Source organism: Bubalus kerabau, chromosome 3, assembly GCF_029407905.1.
Source record: "Bubalus kerabau isolate K-KA32 ecotype Philippines breed swamp buffalo chromosome 3, PCC_UOA_SB_1v2, whole genome shotgun sequence".
Taxonomy (NCBI): domain Eukaryota; kingdom Metazoa; phylum Chordata; class Mammalia; order Artiodactyla; family Bovidae; genus Bubalus; species Bubalus kerabau.
Window position 1 is genome coordinate 110,400,662 of NC_073626.1, and position 21,187 is coordinate 110,421,848.

Below are 21,187 nucleotides of genomic sequence, written 5' to 3' on the forward strand. Positions count from 1 at the left end.
TTTGCTGGCAAAGCAATGTCTCTACTTTTTAATATGCTATCTAGGTTTGTCATAGTTTTCCTTCCAAGGAGCAAGCATCTTTAATTCCATGGCTGCATTTACTGTCTGCTGAGATTTTGGGGCCCAAGAAAATAAAATATGTCACTCTTTTTCCCCTTCTATTTGCCATGAAGTGATGGAACCAGATGCCATCCATGATCTTCATTTTTTGAATGTTCAGTTTTAAGCCAGCTTTTTCAACCTCCACTTTTGCCTTCATCAAGAGGCTCTTTAGTTCCTCTTCACTCTCTGCCACTAGAGTGCTATCATCTGCATATCTGAGCTTGTTGATATTTCTCCCAATAGTCTTGATTCCAGCTTGAACTTCAACTAGCCTGGCATTTCACAAGATGTACTTGGCATATAAGTTAAATAAGCATGGTGACAATATTCAGCCTTGTTGTACTCCTTTCCCAACTTTGAACAGTCTGTTATTCCATTTCTGATTATAACTGTTGTTTCTTGACCTGCATACAGGTTTCTCAGGAGACAGGTAAGGTGGACTGTTATTCCCATCAGTTCAGTTCAGTTCAATTCAGTCGCTCAGTCATGTCCGACTCTTTGTGACCCCATGAATTGCAGCACGCCAGGCCTCCCTGTCCATCACCAACACCTGGAGTTCACTCAAACTCATGTCCATCAGGTTGGTGATGCCATCCAGCCATCTCATCCTCTGTCATCCCCTTCTCCTCCTGCCCCCAGTCCCTCCCAGCTTCAGGGTCTTTTCCAATGAGTCAACTCTTCGCATGAGGTGGCCAAAGTATTGGAGTTTCAGCTTCAGCATCAGTCCTTCCAATGAACACCCAGGACGGATGTCCTTTAGGATGGCCTGGTTGGATCTCCTTGCAGTCCAAGGGACTCTCAAGAGTCTTCTCCAACACCACAGTTCAAAAGCATCAATATTAAAGTTAGAATCTACTTTTAAAAGACTTAAAAAAAAACAAAACTTTAAATTAAGTGCTCAACCTACCATTTTGCAGCCTGTTCTTTCAGATACCTCTAATTTTCATCTCAGCTGTTGTGCTTGTTTAAATTGTGACTATCAGAAAAAAAAAATTAACTATCAGAAGGCACCTTGTCTTCTTAATTTCAGGTTACTCACATAGGGAGATGATGTCAAAATTGCCCCCATAAGTACCAACAAATTTTTTTGCTTACTGACTAATGCATAAAATTCATACATAGCAGGAGAAGGCAATGGCAACCCACTCCAGTACTCTTGCCTGGCAAATCCCATGGACAGAGGAGCCTGGTAGGCTGCAGTCCATGGGGTCTCTAGGAGTCGGACACAACTAAGCAACTTCACTTTCACTTTTCACTTTAATGCATTGGAGAAGGAAATGGCAACCCACTCCAGTACTCTTGCCTGGAGGAACCCGGGAATGGCAGAACATGATGGGCTGCCGTCTATGGGGTTTCACAGTCAGACAGGACTGAAGCAACTTAGCATGGTGGCTCAGACAATGAAGCGTCTGTCTTCAATGCAGGAGACCCGGGTTTGATCCCTGGGTTGGGAAGATCCCCTGGAGAAGGAAATGGCAGCCCACTCCAGTATTCTTGCCTGGAAAATCCCAAGGATGGCGGAGCCTGGTAGGCTACTATTCATGGTGTCGCAAAGAGTTGGACACAACTGAATGACTTCACTTCACTTCACTTCACTTCAAGGTTTATACAGAATGGATGAGGTTTTAAACTGTTATGTAATTTAGTGTTTTACAGATCATCTGATCCAAAGCCTTTATTTTTATATGCCACATAATTTATGGGCTTCCTTGGTGACTCAGATAGTAAAGAATCCACCTGCAATGCAGGAGACTCAGGTTCAATCCCTGGGTCAGAAAGATTCCCTGGAGAAGGAAATGGCAACCCGCCCCAGTGTTCTTGCCTGGAGAATTCTATGGACAGCGGAGCCTGGTGGGGTACAGTCCATGGGGTCACAAAGAGTCAGACATGACTGAGTGACTAACACCTTCACTTTCACTTTCATCATTTATGGAGAAACTAGGACTAGTTCTTAAACCAACTTTCTGATTCCAAATATGTTATTTTCTAGGTTCCATGATATCTTTTGTTTAGCTGGTAGTCCAATTGAAAGTTTTGACTCAGTTTTATTACTTATGGTAGGTAGGTGGTAGATCATAACAAATAAGTTTAAAGAACACTGAGTATGTTTTAAAAATGATAAATCACATACAATATTCACCCTGATATCCAAAGACAGATTTGTTACTTTCTGGATACTGTCTGAGAATTATGTACTTTTATTTGGTTTCCTTTTCCTATAACAGAGCTTATGCCAGGTTGATGTAGTCCTAGTGTAGACCCTTGTGGCTCAGCTGGTAAATAATCTGCCTGCAATGTGAGAGACCTGGGTTCGATCCCTGGGTTGGGAAGATCCCCTGGAGAAGGGAAAAGCTCCCCACTCCAGTACTCTGTCCTGGAGAATTCCATGGACTGTATAGTCCATCGGTTTGCAAACAGTCAGACACGACTGAGCTATTTTCACTTTCATTTTCACTTTAGTGTAGATAAATACTACAAATTGTAGTAAAATTATTAAAATTGAAACAATCTTTTAAATTAAGCCTTATCAATATTCAGATTGAAATGATCTTTTCTTAAGAATAGATTGCTGATAGAAGCAGAAGTTTCATCCCTGAAGTGGTTTTAGAATTCGTATATATTCTAGCTCTTAAATATAACTTTTTGGGTTTTGGGAGGAGGGTTTCTCCTCTCCATTGCTGTATGAGCTTGATTGAAATAACAATTATCTAGGTATTGTAGACTATTACTAAGCTGTGAAATTTAGTAATGTTCAGAATTTGTGTAGTCCTTTATTATTGGGCTTCCCTGGTAGCTCAGCTGGTAAGAATATGCCTGCAATGCAGGAGGACCTGGTTCGATTCCTGGGTAAGGAAGATCCCTTGGAGAAGGGATAGGCTACCCACTCCAGTATTCTTGGGCATCCCTGGTGGCTCAGATGGTAAAGAATCTGCCTGCAATATGGTATTGACTAATTTTTGAGAATTTAATCTGATTCACATTTTGTGAACCAAAAACATAAATAATCCTATCATGACAGATGGATACCCCCATCCCCATCCCAGCACACACCCAAATTATTTACAGTGTTGTTATATCTGTGTTTTACTAGCATTGCATCAGGGGATAATTATCAAACTTTATCAAAATGGACTGAATTTTCTTATATGTACACAAAGATGAAAAATCAGAAACAAATGAAATATGTGGCAACTTCAATCTATCCTTGTGTTAACTATATTTTCTCAAATTATATTGCTAACTATAGGAATTTTGTTTTTAAAAAGATAGTATTTCCACAGTTCAAATGTTTGAATTCTCCTTTTATAGATTTTCCTCTTTCCTTGATTTAAAACAAATGTCTGTAGTGACTTATATTTTTAGTTTACTAAAGCTGGCACTGTGACAGATACCTTACAATCTGCAGCTGTAAAGGATTAGTGGTTTAAAGCAGTAACCTCTAATTGTGTTACAATCAAGCTGCCAATTTTTTGGCAAGATTTAAGCATTTCATTCATTCAACTAATATATCTCTATAAAGAAGAATGCCTCAGGACTCAAAACTTTGGCTGTGTATTTAGAGAGCTTATTAGGAAAGAAATCATTTGTCTGGAGAAAGCCATCAAAATGTGTCTTCTACTTTGTGCAAAAAAATGAGAAATGCCTTTTGTTGTCTGGGTAACCACACGCCTCTGCAATCTCTTACACACGACATATTGCATTAGTGCCTCTAGTTCATTGGTCTTTCTGTCTAGAGTGGGAGCCAAAGAGGCAAATTAGAGTTTCATATTCTCTTCGTGCTTCCAATCTGATGTGTTTGGTTGTTTTTCAATCTCTTTCGAGACAAATGGCGTAACCATCCTGTTTTTGTTATTCATTTCAGTCTCCAGTCTAGGCCTAGAACCTCAGTTTACTTTTCCTGTGTTTTCCCACTTTTTGTGTTTACCTGATTGATTTTGAACTTCTCCATAAGACCCACCAGCAATTTGCATTCCACTCTTCAACCAGCCTTCATTCAATATGAGATTCCCTTTTAGATGACTAACATAATCCTCCCTATTGGGCTTCCCTGATATTTCAGTTGGTAAAGAATCTGCCTGCAGTGCAGGAGACCCCAGTTCAATTCCTGGGTCAGGAAGATCCCCTGGAGAAGGACTCCAGTATTCTTTGATTTTCCTTGTGTCTCAGTTGGTAAAGAATCCATCCGCCTGCAATGTGGGAGACCTGGGTTCAATCTCTGGGTTGGGAGGATCCCCTGAAGAAGGGAAAGACTACCCACTCTAGCACTCTGGCCTGGAGAATTCCATGGACTGTATAATCCATGGGGTCGCAAAGAGTCTGACACAACTGAGCAACTTTCACTTTCACTTTAAATGCAATCCTGGTCAAGCCATGAGCAATAGAAAGGGATTATTTATTTATTTTTTGGATTATTTATTTCTATAGAACTCACTATAAAGATGATTTCCTAATTTGGCCATGGTTTCCCTAACAATAAGACCATCTTGTTTCTGTCTTCTTGTTGTTCATCTTTTGTTCAATCTTGCTCTTTTCAGTGTTGAGAATTACTGAGCATTCAGTTTGTTATGAGTCATTAAGGATGAATACCTAGTAACATCTTCACCTGGTTGCCATAATTCCCGAGAATCATCTTGTCACTGATGATTCATGACTTTAGGTTGAATTTATTGGGTGTGACCATACTTTACTCCATATTCTAACTACCTTAGTTGATACGGGAATAACATTAGAGATTCCTTGATCAAGGAACCAGAGAATAACTATATGGATTAAATGGCTCTATAACTCATCAGTATCTCTTGTGCTCAGCATTTAAAAGTAACATTTATTCTAGTAATGTGACCTAAATTCTATATATCCTCTTAGAATTCACCATTAATAGAATTTTCACCAGCCAGCTTTTCTGAAAGGTATCACAAAATCAGAGTTCTGAATGTTCCATGATCATTAGGAATTTGAGATTTTAACTGTTAGCAGAAGAGGAATATAAATACAGAATGGAAAGATAACCAGCTCTTTTTTGAGCATGAGTGAAACAAAATGAAAATATTAAATTTAAAAAGAGGTACTTTGCATAAAATATGTCCTATTTAGCAAGGATACCACTAGGACAGAAAAATCATATAGTATATTAACATTTTATAAAGGCAAATTTGAGCTTCCCTGTTGGCTCATTCAATAAAGAATCTGCCTGCAATGCAGGAGACTCAGGTTCTATCCCTGGGTTGGGAAGATCCGCTAGAGAAGGAAATGACAAGCCACTCCAGTATTTGTGCCTGGGAAATCTAATGGACAGAGGATCCTCATGGTCTATAATCCATGGAGTCTCAAGAGTAGGACACAACTTAGCAACTAAACCACCAACCACCACCAAAGGCAAAATAGGGTATTCTTCTATGTTCGTGCTGGACAAGTGCATGGTAAAAGATTGCTCCAGTCATGTTAAAAAAAATAAATATACTCCAAGAGGCTTTATACAGTTCATAATGGTTATTTTCTCCTATTGTCTCTCATGTTTATAAATTCAAGATTTACATTGACATGTCCATATCATTTGTTGATAAATTTACTTTTAAATACTGCCAAATCAAAAGCAGCAATTACATTTAAGTTAAATGATACTGAAACACTTGAAAATTATTTTGTGGTTTGGCTAGGATAAATCTTTATATTTTACCCATTTATAAATATTATTTGTATGGAATGTTTAGATTATGTTGTATTTCAGAGTACTTTTCATTTAACTTTAGGTAGCTATGAGATATCACTGGGTAGATGGGTAGTATTTAAAATTAGAGTAGAAAAATAAGGTACTGTAATATTTCAAAAGTTTAGTTTTTAAGTCAGTCAGTGAAAAGACTAATAATAAAGGCCATTAGAAATTTCTAAAGGTTCTGTGTTTAATTTGAGCCATATTTTCCTTCCTTATGATCTCAGTAATCACACAGCAGATGGTAACTTGCAATTCTTATTTCTTGGCATCTCATGTTTTTTTTGAGAAGTTCAGTCTGTTTGTTTTTAACCCAAGCACAATTTAACAAAATGTGTTCACTAGTAAAACACAGAAGAAACAGTTATCTGTTAAAAACCCACATTTCCACTCGTTACCAGGTCTTAACGATGCTTTTACACATTGATGACATGTCTAGTTATAATCACCTTCAAATAATTGCTTCTAGTCTTGATATAATACCCCTGAGAATTCCTTCTCACTTTTGGCTATGCACAATAAGCCCGAGCATGTCAAATTAATTATTACACTAGCTTCAGCTCAAAGTGATCAAGTTAATTGAAGGGCACAGAGCATACGTTATTTTCCTTGCTGTCTATTCCCAATGAACTCTCTTACCTTTGTCTCACAATAATTCAGTAATATAGTATTACACAGAAAATCCAAGCTAGCAGATTTAATATAAATGACAGAGTTTGTAACTTTCCTCGAAAGACGTTTTAATATAGCATCTCTCTAAATGTGCCTATTTGTATTAACATTCTTTTTCGATTTTAAATCAAATTATATATGGTAAGGATGCAGAGCAACTGTAACTTTATTAAATTGCTGAAAAGAGTGCATATTGGTAGAGATGCTTTGAAAGAAAATTCTAACCCTATCTATTCAAGCAAACATATGTATACCTTAAGCTTCAATAGTTCTATTTCTTATTAAATATTCAATAAAATGTGAGTTTGTGTCCACCAAAAGATACATACAGGAATATTAATAATTTTTATTGTAATGGCCTAAAATTATTAACAAACAAAATATATATTACCAGTAAAATGGTAAACAAATTGATATTATTCATGAAATTAAATATTATCCAGAAATAAAAACAATTAAACTGACATACACAACAGTATGGATACATGGACATGATATTGAATCAAGATCAGGCATTGAAGAGTACGATGATATTTATGTGGATTTGTTTAAACTGATCTATGACATTAGACGTTATTATTATGCTTATTCTAAGAGAAATACTAACTGGTAGACATAAGTGAACCTTCTACAGTTCTGGAAATATTCTAACAGGGTGGTAGTTAAACAGGGGCAGTTCAGTTTAGTTCAGTTCAGTCACTCAGTCGTGTCCAACTCTTTGAGACCCCATGAATCGCAGCATGCCAGGCCTCCCTGTCCATCATCAACTCCTGGAGTTCACCCAAACCCACGTCCATCGAGTCGGTGATGCCATCCAGCCATCTCATCCTCTGTCGTCCCCTTCTCCTCCTGCCCCCAATCCCTCCCAACATCAGAGTCTTTTCCAATGAGTCAACTCTTCGCATGAGGTGGCCAAAGTATTGGAGTTTCAGCTTCAGCATCATTCCCTCCAAAGAAATCCCAGGGCTGATCTCCTTCAGAATGGACTGGTTGGATCTCCTTGCAGTCCAAGGGACTCTCAAGAGTCTTCTCCAACACCACAGTTCAAAAGCATCAATTCTTCGGCATTCAGCCTTCTTCACAGTCCATCTCTCACATCCATACATGACCACAGGAAAAAACATAGCCTTGACTAGATGGACCTTGGTTGGCAAAGTAATGATCTGCTTTTGAATATGCTATCTAGGTTGGTCATACTTTCCTTGCAAGGAGTAAGCGTCTTTAAATTTCATGGCTGCAATTCACCATCTGCAGTGATTTTGGAGCCCAAAAAGTAAAGTCTGACACTGTTTCCCCAACTATTTCTCATGACATGATGGGACCAGATGCCATGATCTTTGTTTTCTGAATGTTGAGCTTTAAGCCAACTTTTTCACTCTCCTCTTTCACTTTCATCAAGAGGCTTTTTAGTTCCTCTTCACTTCTGCCATAAGGGGGGTATCATAAACAGGGGCAGTGATAGGTAAAATTCCAATGAACTATATACTTAGGACTTGGGAAATTATATACCTATTAAAAGTAAGAATAAAATATGTTTAAAAATCTATATTATAATTAATACCTGATCATATTAATTTGATTCCCAAATAATCTCAATATATATAGATATAGAAAACTCCACCAATTTGCTTTTGCAAATACTGTGGTTTGTTGTTTTGTTTTCTTTTAGTGTCCTGAATTTAGAAGGCCCAGGGACATTGCAGTTGACTGGGTTGCTGGAAATATTTATTGGACCGACCATTCTCGAATGCACTGGTTCAGTTACTACACTACTCACTGGACCAGTTTGAGGTACTCTATCAACGTAGGGCAGCTGAGTGGCCCCAACTGTACCAGACTCTTAACAAATATGGCTGGAGAACCCTATGCCATTGCTGTAAATCCTAAAAGAGGGTAGGTTAATAACATGGTTATTGATGTTTCTTCATATGACTATCCATTTTTAGAGATTGTCCCACCTGTTTTCTACAGTGTTGTTTTTGGATGAGTGTTCAACATATAATAGAGTCACAAGACTTGTGAAAATCCCTCTACTCCTTCTGTAAAAAAGAATGTTCTTTTCATACCAAATAGTGGTGAAAAATTTGTGTTTTTCTCTGAACAGTTGTATATATGTACTTTATACATTTAGTGTCTGTATATGTTATATATACATTCAGATTAATGAAACTGATATGAAAATGTAACCACTATTGTTAATCTAAAACTAATTTTTTGAGATGTTATATATAATGTTTAACCATTTTAAGTGTAGAGTATTAGTGATTTTGGCTGTTTCTGGTAATAAAAAATGAAAGCATATGTATAAACAGACTTTAAAAATTTAATACAAATATGCCCTTTATTTTACTTGATTTGTTTTTCTTTTTTATTATTTTATTTTTAATTTATAAGCAGTGGGCAAAAAGAAATAGGGAAATGTTAAATAAAACTCCTAATCATCCATAAAGTGGACCATTAGATCCTGAGTAAAAAGAAGCAATTGTTTACTTAATAGAATTAAGCAGTGTGGTATCTTCTAAGTTAGAAAATTATTTCTGTTTGAGGAAATAGTTACTTTATCATAAAAGAAAACATACTGATATATCAACCATAGTAAAATGAATTCTGTCACAAGAAGAAGATGGTTTCAAGTGTTAGGATATTCTTCTTCTAAAGAAATTTTCAAAATTGAGCTTTGGGAATCAAGTGAACTACAGTTTATCCTGTTAAACAGTAACTCTCAAATTTTAGTAGGAAATACGGGCTTCCCTTGTAGCTCAGTTGGTAAAGAATCTGCCTGCAATGCAGGAGATCTGGGTTCGATTCCTGGATCAGTAAGATCCCCTGGGGAAGGAAATGGCAACCCACCTCAGTATTCTTGCCTGGAGAATTCCATGGATAGAGGAGCCTGGTGGTCTACAGTTCTTGGGATTGCAAAGAATCAGACACAACTGAGAAGCTAACACTAGTGTGAGTGAGTGAATGAAAGTCGCTCAGTCGTATCCGATGCTTTGCAACCCCATGGACTATACAGTCCATGGAATTCTCCAGGCCAGAATACTGGAGTGGGTAGCCTTTCCCTTCTCCAGGAAGTTTCCCAACCCAGGGATTGAACCCAGGTCTCCCGCAGTGTAGGGGGATTCTTTACCAGCTGAGCTATCAGGGACTAGTGTATGACTATTAAAACCTTGATTCCACAGCCCTCTCTTGGAGGTCTTTACTCTGCACATTTAGAGTTAGTCCCTTTATCAGGGACTCTAAGGTGATTCGAATGCACAGGATCTCTTCAGACCTTGTTTGGGGCTGTGCCAGCATTGTCACCAGGCTAATCAACTTGACCTATCTCTTCAGGATGATGTACTGGACTGTTGTTGGGGACCACTCCCACATAGAAGAGGCGGCCATGGATGGTACACTGAGAAGAATTTTAGTACAAAAGAATTTACAGAGACCTACAGGTATGATATGTATCCCACACTGTCTAAAATATGAAATAGCAGGGTGAGACAAATTGAGAGAGTAGCATTGACATTTATACATTACCGTGTGTAAAATAGATAACTAGTGGGAAGCTGCTGCATAGCACAGGAAGCTCAGCTCGGTGCTCTGTGATGACCGAGAGTGGTGGGATGGGAGAGGTGGAAGGAGTGATCAAGAAGGAGAGAATATGTGTGTATATATATAGCTGATGCATGTTGTTGTACAGCAGAAAGTAACAAAACATTGTAAAGCAATTATACTCTAATAATATAAAATGACATGAAATATTATGCTAAATATTACAATGTTGCCATGCTTTCTGGTTCCATTTGGCAATGTAGTCATTTTTGAAAGCAGACAAAATAATTTATAGTCATTAACATTTCATGTCATAGTTTTCCAACTTGAAACTCAGGTTCTTATCATACTTTTGGTGATATTATGGGGATGTTATTTGAAAATTACCTAAGTTATAAGGCCATCAGGCTTTCACCTGCGTGAAATTTTGACAGTTTATAGCACTGTATTAGGATGCTTTTACAGCTATATGTTAATGATATTGGGAGAGATGGTAAACTGCTAAAGGATGAGAGACTAAATGGACAGAGAGATGGTAATATGCAAATAATTTTTGTGAAAGAGAGGTATGAAAGACATTCACAGCTTCTTTCAATCTAGCTTAAATCTCCTTTCCAGCACATCATCTAAATCACCAGTCTACACTCTCTGTACTTCCCAGACTGCTTCGGAACTCAGCTTTTTTTTTGCATTCCTATTCTTTCTCCCACGCCATTTTCCTTTCAGATCCCTCTTCTACAGTACCCTTCCAACTTCTATGAACTTAGCTGAATCTTACCAATCATTTTTGCTCTTTTTTTTCTAATTTTTTTGGCCTCATGGCATATGGAAGCTTGGTTCCCCACTGTGCTGTGCTCAGTCACTAAATTGCATGAGGCTCTTTGTGATTCCATGGACTGTAGCACACCAGACTTCTCTGCCCATGGAATTTTCCTGGTGAGAATACTGGAGTGGGTTGCCATTTCCTTTTCCAGAGTATCTTCCCTAACCAGGGATCAAGCCTGCGTCTCTTATGTCTCCTGCATTGGCAGGCTGATTCTTTACCACTGAGCCACCTGGGAAGCACCTTAGTTCCCCAACCAGGGATCAAACCCACAGCCCCTGCATTGTAAGCACCAAATTTTAACCACCAGACCACCAGGGAAGTCCCTGAATTTTATCAGTTTTGAAAGGTCTAAATTTAGTCCTTCCTCAATAAAACATTTTCACAATGTAGAAGCCTCAGAGATTTTTGCTCCCTCCCCACTGTCACCCACTACATCTGCATCAGAAGGACAGCATACATTTTCTATAGCACATGTTATTTAACAGTGAGGCTTTGCAGTCCCTTTCACAGTAGAAACTTTATATTTGGTGTGTGTGTATATATATATATATACATATATATATATACAAATATATATATATATTTATATAAATATAAATAAATATATATATATAATATATTATATATATTATATATATAATAAAATATATATATTATATATATATATATTTACTTTTAATGTACCTACTGCCTTTTCCTCCAAATAGATTGTTTTTTTTTTTTTTTTTTTTTTTTTTTTAATTTTATTTTATTTTTAAACTTTACATAACTGTATTAGATTTGCCAAATATCAAAATGAATCCGCCACAGGTATACATGTGTTCCCCATCCTGAACCCTCCTCCCTCCTCCCTCCCCATTCCATCCCTCTGGGTCGTCCCAGTGCACCAGCCCCAAGCATCCAGTATCGTGCATCGAACCTGGACTGGCAACTCATTTCATACATGATATTTACATGTTTCAATGCCATTCTCCCAAATCTTCCCACCCTCTCCCTCTCCCACAGAGTCCATAAGACTGTTCTATACATCAGTGTCTCTTTTGCTGTCTCGTACACAGGGTTATTGTTACCATCTTTCTAAATTCCATATATATGCGTTAGTATACTGTATTGGTGTTTTTCTTTCTGGCTTACTTCACTCTGTATAATAGGCTCCAGTTTCATCCACCTCATTAGAACTGATTCAAATGTATTCTTTTTAATGGCTGAATAATACTCCATTGTGTATATGTACCACAGCTTTCTTATCCATTCATCTGCTGATGGACATCTAGGTTGCTTCCATGTCCTGGCTATTATAAACAGTGCTGCGATGAACATTGGGGTACTCGTGTCTCTTTCCCTTCTGGTTTTCTCAGTGTGTATGCCCAGCAGTGGGATTGCTGGATCATAAGGCATGTCTATTTCCAGTTTTTTAAGGAATCTCCACACTGTTCTCCATAGTGGCTGCACTAGTTTGCATTCCCACCAACAGTGTAAGAGGGTTCCCTTTTCTCCACACCCTCTCCAGCATTTATTACTTGTAGACTTTTGGATTGCAGCCATTCTGACTGGCGTGAAATGGTACCTCATAGTGGTTTTGATTTGCATTTCTCTGATAATGAGTGATGTTGAGCATCTTTTCATGTGTTTGTTAGCCATCTTTATGTCTTCTTTGGAGAAATGTCTATTTAGTTCTTTGGCCCATTTTTTGATTGGGTCATTTATTTTTCTGGAGTTGAGCTGTAGGAGTTGCTTGTATATTCTCGAGATTAGTTGTTTGTCAGTTGCTTCATTTGCTATTATCTTCTCCCATTCTGAAGGCTGTCTTTTCACCTTGCTAATAGTTTCCTTTGATGTGCAGAAGCTTTTAAGGTTAATTAGGTCCCATTTGTTTATTTTTGCTTTTATTTCCAATATTCTGGGAGGTGGGTCATAGAGGATCCTGCTGTGATGTATGTCAGAGAGTGTTTTGCCTATGTTCTCCTCTAGGAGTTTTATAGTTTCTGGTCTTACGTTTAGATCTTTAATCCATTTTGAGTTTATTTTTGTGTATGGTGTTAGAAAGTGTTCTAGTTTCATTCTTTTACAAGTGGTTGACCAGAGTTCCCAGCACCACTTGTTAAAGAGATTGTCTTTAATCCATTGTATATTCTTGCCTCCTTTGTCGAAGATAAGGTGTCCATATGTGCGTGGATTTATCTCTGGGCTTTCTATTTTGTTCCATTGATCTATATTTCTGTCTTTGTGCCAGTACCATACTGTCTTGATAACTGTGGCTTTGTAGTAGAGCCTGAAGTCAGGTAGGTTGATTCCTCCAGTTCCATTCTTCTTTCTCAAGATCGCTTTGGCTATTCGAGGTTTTTTGTTTTTCCATACAAATTGTGAAATTATTTGTTCTAGCTCTGTGAAGAATGCTGTTGGTAGCTTGATAGGGATTGCATTGAATCTATAGATTGCTTTGGGTAGTATACTCATTTTCACTACATTGATTCTTCCAATCCATGAACATGGTATATTTCTCCATCTGTTAGTGTCCTCTTTGATTTCTTTCACCAGTGTTTTATAGTTTTCTATATATAGGTCTTTAGATTCTTTAGGTAGATACTTTTACCCATACAGAAGGTAGGAACGCTTGGGATTGAGTTCATTTATATAGATGTGTCTCTTGTCAGTGATTTAACAAACACTAATTAAAGACTCACCTGGTGCCAGAAATTGTTCCAAATGCTGAAGAAATAGTTCCTGCCCTTTTTGAGAGAATTCTGATTCTCATGAAACTGACCTTCCTATATAGGATAGAACATGTAGGATACATCATGTCAGATGTATGTAAAAAAAAAAAAATATATAGGGAAAAAAGAACATGAGGGATGCCTAGTTTGAGAGAGTACTATTTTAGTTATGATTATCAGAGAAGTCATCTCTAGAAAGGTGATATTTGAGAAGATAACTGAATAAAGATAGATAGCAAGCTATGTGATTATGTGAGGAAAGAGCTGTCCAAGCAGAAAGAGTGTAAGTCATGAGTTAGGAATGAATCTAGCACATGAGGAAAACAGCAGTGATGTTAGGACAGTGGGCCCTCCCTATCCATGGTGGGTTGAATTTGCTGAAGCTGCTGATTCCGAGGGCTGAGTGTAATATGCCATTTTATGTAAAAGACTTGAGCATCAGTGGGTTCTGGTACCCACAGAGGATCCTATAACCAATGCCCTGTGGATACCATGGGATGATTGTATGCCTTGAAGCATATGAGCAACTGGAGACTGAGCATATGAGCTTATCCTCACGTGCTCATATTCTCATGAGCATGTGCTCCACATGAGCATATGGAGAACAGGATATGTGGGAATGACAAGCTGACCAGAGGCAGATCATCTAGGACCTGAGACACTCTGATAAGGATTAGATTCTGTTCTGGCTTTAAGGGGGGACATTTGAGGATATTGAGGAAAGTGGCATAATCTGTTCAAACACAATTTTAAAGAACTTTTTTTACTTTTGACTAATTTTAGACTTATATAAAATTCAGACAGTTGATTAAAAAAAAAAATGTCTGATTTAACATCTTACATAGTCATAGTAAAGGCTTCCCTAATAGCTCACTTGGTAAAGAATCCACCTGCAATGCAGGAGACCCCAGTTTGATTCCTGAGTTAGGAGGATTCGTTAGAGAAGGGATAGGCTACCCACTCCACAGTATTCTTGGGTTTCCCTTGTGGCTTAGCTGGTAAAGAATCTGCCTGCAATGAGGGAGACCTGGGTTTGATCCCTGGGTTGGGAAGATCTCCTGGAGAAGGGAAAGGCTACCCACTCCAGTATTCTGGCCTGAAGACTGTATAGTCCATGGGGTCGGACATGACTGAGTGACTTTCACTTACTTTCACTTTCATAATCATAGTATGAGTGAGTGAGTGAGTGAAGTCGCTCAGTCATGTCCGACTCTTTGTAACCCTGTGGACTGTAGCCTACCAGGCTCCTCTGTCCATGGGATTCTCCAGGCAAGGATACTGGAGTGGGTTGCCATTTCCTTCTCCAAGAAGTCATAGTCATAGTATACATGACATTATTTTCATTTTAAAGTATGACTCAGGAAGCAATGTATAGAATTGCCAGTCTGAGATCCTTAGGAGGGAGCCTGAGACAGGGGTTCTTGGGAAGTTTGTTTATGAAGGGAATGCTATTCCCTGGTTATCATGTGTTGTAGTTGTAGACATGGCCAACCTAAATCAATGAGATGGAGGGGTGTGTGTGTGTGTGTGTGTCTGTGTGTGCTCAGTCGTTCTGCTCTTTGCAGCCACATGGAGTGTAGTATACCATGCTCCTCTATCCATGAAATTTTTCTGGCAAAAATACTGGAGTGGGGTGCCATTTCCTAATCCAGGGAATCTTCCTGACCCAGGAATCGAACCCACGTCTCTTGCATCTCCTGCATTGGTAGGCAGATTTTTTACAACTAGCACCACCTCGGAAATTCTCAGATGAAGCTATCTCATAGATTATTGGAAGTTTTAGTTCTGGAGCTCAAAGCAGAACTAGACACTTAGTTTGGGGAATTAGCAACAGAAAGTTGATGACTGAAACTTGCTGGAGTTGTTAAGAGGGATGCTGCTGCTGCTGCTGCTGCTGCTAAGTCGCTTCAGTCGTGTCTGACTCTGTGCGACCCCATAGACAGCAGCCCACCAGGCTCCCCCATCCCTGGGATTCTCCAGGCAAGAACACTGGAGTGGGTTGCCATTTCCTTCTCCAATGCATGAAAGCGAAAAGTGAAAGCGTCTGACTGTGAAACAAAGAAGCTTCCTAGGGCAGAAAGGGCAGAAATGTGTGAGATGGTTATGTTTAGAAGAGTTAAGGTCAAAAGTGCAGACAACAGAGGTGTTTGAGCAATAGGAGCAAAGCAACAGAATTCAGTGTCACAGTAGTTGACAGAAAAGTTTCAAAAGGAAGATAATATACCCAATTGGACATAGCATAGTGCCTTACACAGAATAAATACAGAGTAGTAGAAAGAGTTGTAGCCTTAAATTTATATAGGCTTGTGTTAAAATTGAGCAACCTGTATAAACTTTGAGCACTGAAGTCCTCACTTGTAAATTGCATATGGCAATATTTACCTTATGGAGAATTGATATAATTCATTTAAATCAGATATTAAAACCAATGTAAATTAATTGGTATAATTTCTTGAATATCTAAGAGGCTAAGAATAACTATAGGAATAATAAGCCATGTATTAATACTAAAACCTTACATTTGTATCTTATATAAGATATGAGATATATCCACCATAACTTACTCCTCCAGGGGATCTTCCAACCCAGGGATTGAACTCAGGTCTCCCACATTGCAGGTGGATTCTTTACTGTTTGAGCCACCAGGGAAGCCCATAACTCCTGATTAATTTTTAAAAATATTTTTATCCATGTTTATAAATATCATTTAGTATACTTTGTTGACTAGTATTCTCATTTTATATGTTCAAATTCTAAAAGATTTTTAAAAATCCATATGCTACATGTAAAATCTATTGCTGTATCTATTGCGCACCTGCTTATTGAATTTCCTAATATTGGAAATGCTAGTCTTGTATTATTAGGGAGGATTTTATTCCATCAAGGAGAAATATCTCTATTATCTTTTCATCTGTCTTAAATTTATAGTGATTAATAACTTCAGTAATGCAAGCCAAATGTTACTGATATACAAATAAATAAAAAATAATATCAGAAGATTTTTAGGAAATAATAGATAATTTAGATTTCATAAATAGCATAATGCTAGAAAGTAACAAGGGAAAGTTGGTGATCATTCGGATATATATACACACACACACATATATATATACATTATATTAATATGCTAGAGAAAATGTGCACTTATCCAAATATATTTTATAAGATATCCTTCCATACAAGTACATTAATTGCTTATGGTTTCTTAGAAACATCATAGGTTTATGTATACCTATATTATCTCTTTTCTTGGTGTATGTTTATAAATATTTACCCTGACTCCAAAGTTATGAAACTGAAATCAGTAACTATAATAATACCTCTTTTTCTCTCCAAGTGTAATGTCTTATTATTTACATCTAGGGTTAATAGAAAATGCTGTTTTTCCTTTACACAAACATGAAGCCCATGTGCACTAGGGTGCAGTGCATCTGGTTATGCTCTGTACCGCAGTAGAGTGTAAGTGGTACTAGTATCATGAACAGCAGTAGGAGTAGATATAAACTTCTCTATCCCTTTATCCAGCTCCTGTGCATTTAAGGGTTAGAACTGTACTATCTGATTGTATAGTTAGCACACCACCCAGGTAGCCCTGTGTTTGTTCACCACCAGCACTGCCATTGCGTACTTTCCAAAATCAAAGGGATACCTCAATTCTCTGGGCATCGAAAGCACTGCTTATCTCCATACTTGGTTCTCAATCATCTATTGCTTTAATGATATATAATCATTGACTCGTTAATGCTTTAATGTATAATCTATGTGCCCAACAAGATCATAAATAGCTTAAACCAACACCATTATGAATATTCTTGATATATCCCCTGTGGAATATTACCTATGATTAGTATATGTTTAGTCACTGAGTCTTGTCCAAATCTTTGTGACTCCATGGATTGCAGCATGTCAGACTTCCCTGTCCATCACCAACTCCCAGAGCTTACTCAAAATCATATCCATCAAATTGGTGATACCATCCAATGATCTCATCCTTTGTCATCCCCTTCCCCTCCCACCTTCAATCTTTCCCAGCATCAGGGTCTTTTCTAATGAGTCAATTATTTGAATCAAGTGGCCAGAGTATTGGAGTTTCAGCTTCAGCATCAGTCCTTTCAATGAATATTCAAGACTGATTTCCTTTAGGATTGACTGGTTGGATCTCTTTGCAGTCCAAGGGACTCTCAAAAGTCTTTTCAAGCACCACAGTTCAAAAGCATCAAATCTTTGGTGCTCAACTTTCTTTATAGTCCAAATCTCACATCCATACATGACTACTGGAAAAACCATAGCTTTGACTAGATGGACCTTTGTTGGCAAAGTAAAATCTCTGCTTTTTTACATGCTGTCTAGGTTGGTCATAGCTTTTCTTCCAAGGAGCAAGTGTCTTTTAATTTCATGGCTGAAGTTCCCATCTGCAGTGATTTTGGAGCCTCAAAAAATAAAGTCTCTCATTGTTTCCATTGTTTCCCCATCTATTTGTCATGAAGTGATGGGACTGGATGTCATGAAGTGATGGGACTGGATGCCATGATCTTTGTTTTCTGAATGTTGCGTTTTAAGCCGATTTTTCACTCTCCTCTTTCACTTTCATCAAGAAGCTCTTTTGTTTTTCTTCACTTTCTGCCATAAGGGCAATGTCATCTGCATATCTGAGGTTATGATATTTCTCCCAGCAATCTTGATTCCAGCTTGTGCTTCATCCTGCCCAGCATTTCACATGTGCATATAAGTTAAATAAGCAGGGTGACAGTATATAGTCTTGATGTACTCTGTTCCAAATTTGGAACCAGTCTGTTGTTCCATGTCCAGTTTTAACTGTTGCTTCTTGACCTGTGTGCAGATTTCAGAAAGCAGATCAGGTGGTCGGGTATTTCCATCTCTTGAAGAATTTTACACAGTTTGTTGTGATCCACACAGTCAAAGTCTTTGGCGTAGTCAATAAATCAGAAGTAGATGTTTTTATGGAACTCTTATGCTCTTTTGATGATCCAACGGATGCTGGCAATTTGATCTCTGGTTCCTCTGACTTTTCTAAATCCAGCTTGAACATCTAGAAGCTCACGGTTCACGTACTGTTGAAACCTGGGTTGGAGAATTTTGAGTATTAATTTGCTAGTGTGTGAGATGAGTGCAATTGAGTGGTAGTTTGAACATTCTTTGGCATTGCCTTTCTTTGGGACTGGAGTAAAAACTGACCTTTTTCAGTTTTGTGGCCACTGCTGAGTTTTCCAAATTTGCTGGCATATTGAGTGCAGCACTTTCACAGCATCATCTTTTAAGATTTGAAATAGCTCAATTGGAATTTCATCACCTCCACTAGCTTTGTAGTGATGCTTTCTAAGACCTGCTTGACTTCACATACCAGGATGTCTGGCTCTAGGTGAGTAATCACACCATCGTGGTTATCTAGAGATAAGCCATGAAGATCTTTTTTGTTTAGTTCTTTGTATTCTTGCCACCTCCTCTCAATATCTTCTGCTTCTGTTAGGTCCATAAAATTTCTGTCCTTTATTGTGTCCATCTTTGCATGACAAGTTCCCTTTGTATCTCTAATTTTCTTGAAGAGATCTCTAGTCTTTCCCATGCTAATATTTTCCTCTATTTCTTTGCATTGATCACTGAGGAAGGCTTTCTTATTTCTCCTTGCTATTCTTTGGAACTCTGCATTCAAATGGGTATATCTATCTTTTTTCTCCTTTGCCCTTCACCTTTCTTCTTTTTCAGATATTTGTAAGGCCTCCTCAGACAACCATTCTGCCTTTTTGCATTTCTTTTTCTTGGGGATGATCTTGATCACTGCCTCCTGTACAATGTCAGGAAGCCCCATCCGTAGTTCTTCAGGCATTCTGCCTATCAAATCTAATCCCTTGAATCTATTTCTCACTTCCACTCTACAATTGTAAGGGATTTGCTTTAGGTCATACCTGAATGGTCTAGTGGTTTTCCCCAATTTCTTTAATTTCAGTCTGAATTTGGCAATAAGAAGTTCATGATCTAAGCCACAGTCAGCTCCTGGTCTTGTCTTTGCTGACTGTATAGAGCTTCTCCAACTTTGGCTGGAAAGAATATGATCAATCTAATTCAGTTTTGACCATCTGGTGATGTCCATGTGTAGAGTCTTTTCTTGTGTTGTTGGAAGAGGGTGTTGGTTATGACCAGTACATTCTCTTGGCAAAACTCTGTTAGCCTTTGACCTGTTTTGTTTTGTACCCCAAGGTTAAATTTGCCTGTTACTCCAGGTAGCTCTTGACTTCCTGCTTTTACATTCCAGTCCCCTATAAAGACGAGGACAAATTTTTTGGGCATTATTTCTAGAAGGTCTTGTAGGCCTTCATAGAACCGTTCAACTTCAGCTTCTTCAGCATTACTGGTCGGGGCATAGACTTGGATTATTGTGATATTGAATGGTTTGCCTTGGAAATAAACAGAGATCATTCTGTCATTTTTGAGATCGCATGCAAGTACTGCATTTTTTACTCTTTTTGACTATGATGGCTACTCTATTTCTTCTAAGGGATTCTTGCCCACAGTAGTAGATATAGTGGTCATCTGAGTTACATTCACCAATTCCAGTCCTTTTTAGTTCACTGATTCCTAAAACGATGTCAATGTTCACTCTTGCCATCTCCTGTTTGATTACTTCCAATTTGCCTTGATTCGTGGACCTAACAGTCCAGGTTCCTACGCAATATAGCATCGGGCTTTACTTCCATCACCCATCACATCCACAACTGTATGTTGTTTGTGCTTTGGCTCCATCTCTTCATTCTTTCTGGAGCTATTTCTCCACTCTTCTCCAGTAGCATATTGGGCACCTACTGACATGGGGAGTTCATCTTTCAGTGTCATTCCTTTTTCCATTTTCGTACTGTTCATGGGGTTCTCAAGGCAAGAATACTGAAGTGGTTTGCCATTCCCTTCTCCAGTGGACCATGTTTTGTCAGGACTGTCCACCAAGACCCGTCCATCTTGGGTGGCCCTACATGGCATGGCTCATAGTTTCACTGAGCTAGACAGGGCTATGGTCCATGTGATCAGTTTGGTTAGTTTTCTGTGATTGTGGTTTTCATTCCCTCTGCCCTCTGATAGATAAGGATAAGAGGCTTATGGAGGCTTCCTGATGGGAGAATGACTGGGGGAAACTGGGTCTTGTTCTTATGGGCAGGGCCATGCTCAGTAAAACTTTAATCCAATTTTCTATTGATGGGTGGGGCTGTGTTCCATCCCTGTTATCTGACCTGAGGCCAAACTATGGTGCAGGTAATGAAGACAATGGTGACCTCCTTCAAAAGGCCCCATGCATGTACTGCTTCACTCATTGCCCCTGACCCCTCAGCAGAGCACTCTCAACCCATGCCTGTGCCAGAGGCTCCTGGACACTCATGGGCAAGTCTGGGTCAGCCTGTTATGGGGTCATTGCTCCTTTCTCCTGGGTTCTGGTGCACACAAGGTTCTGTTTGTGCCCTCCAAGAGCCTATTTCCCCAGTTCTATGTAAGTTCTAGTGGCTCTATGGTGGGGTTAATGGCGACCTCCTCCAAGAGGGCTGATGCCATACCCAGGTCTGCTGCACCCAGAGCCCCTGGCCCTGCAGCGGCTCACTGCTGAACTGTACCTTTGCAGGA

The 21,187-nt window shown here is 38.6% G+C and overlaps 1 protein-coding gene across 1 annotated transcript in view; it reads left to right on the top strand.

The window, feature by feature from the left end:
- The window catches only part of LRP1B (LDL receptor related protein 1B), a 1,835,261-nt gene that overhangs the window by 1,685,710 nt on the left and 128,364 nt on the right, over nucleotides 1–21,187 (top strand). The window contains exons 78-79 of the mRNA XM_055574440.1: nucleotides 8,154–8,377; nucleotides 9,818–9,924. Of these exons, the coding sequence (XP_055430415.1) occupies nucleotides 8,154–8,377; nucleotides 9,818–9,924 (331 nt within the window). The remainder of the gene's footprint in view (nucleotides 1–8,153; nucleotides 8,378–9,817; nucleotides 9,925–21,187) is intronic.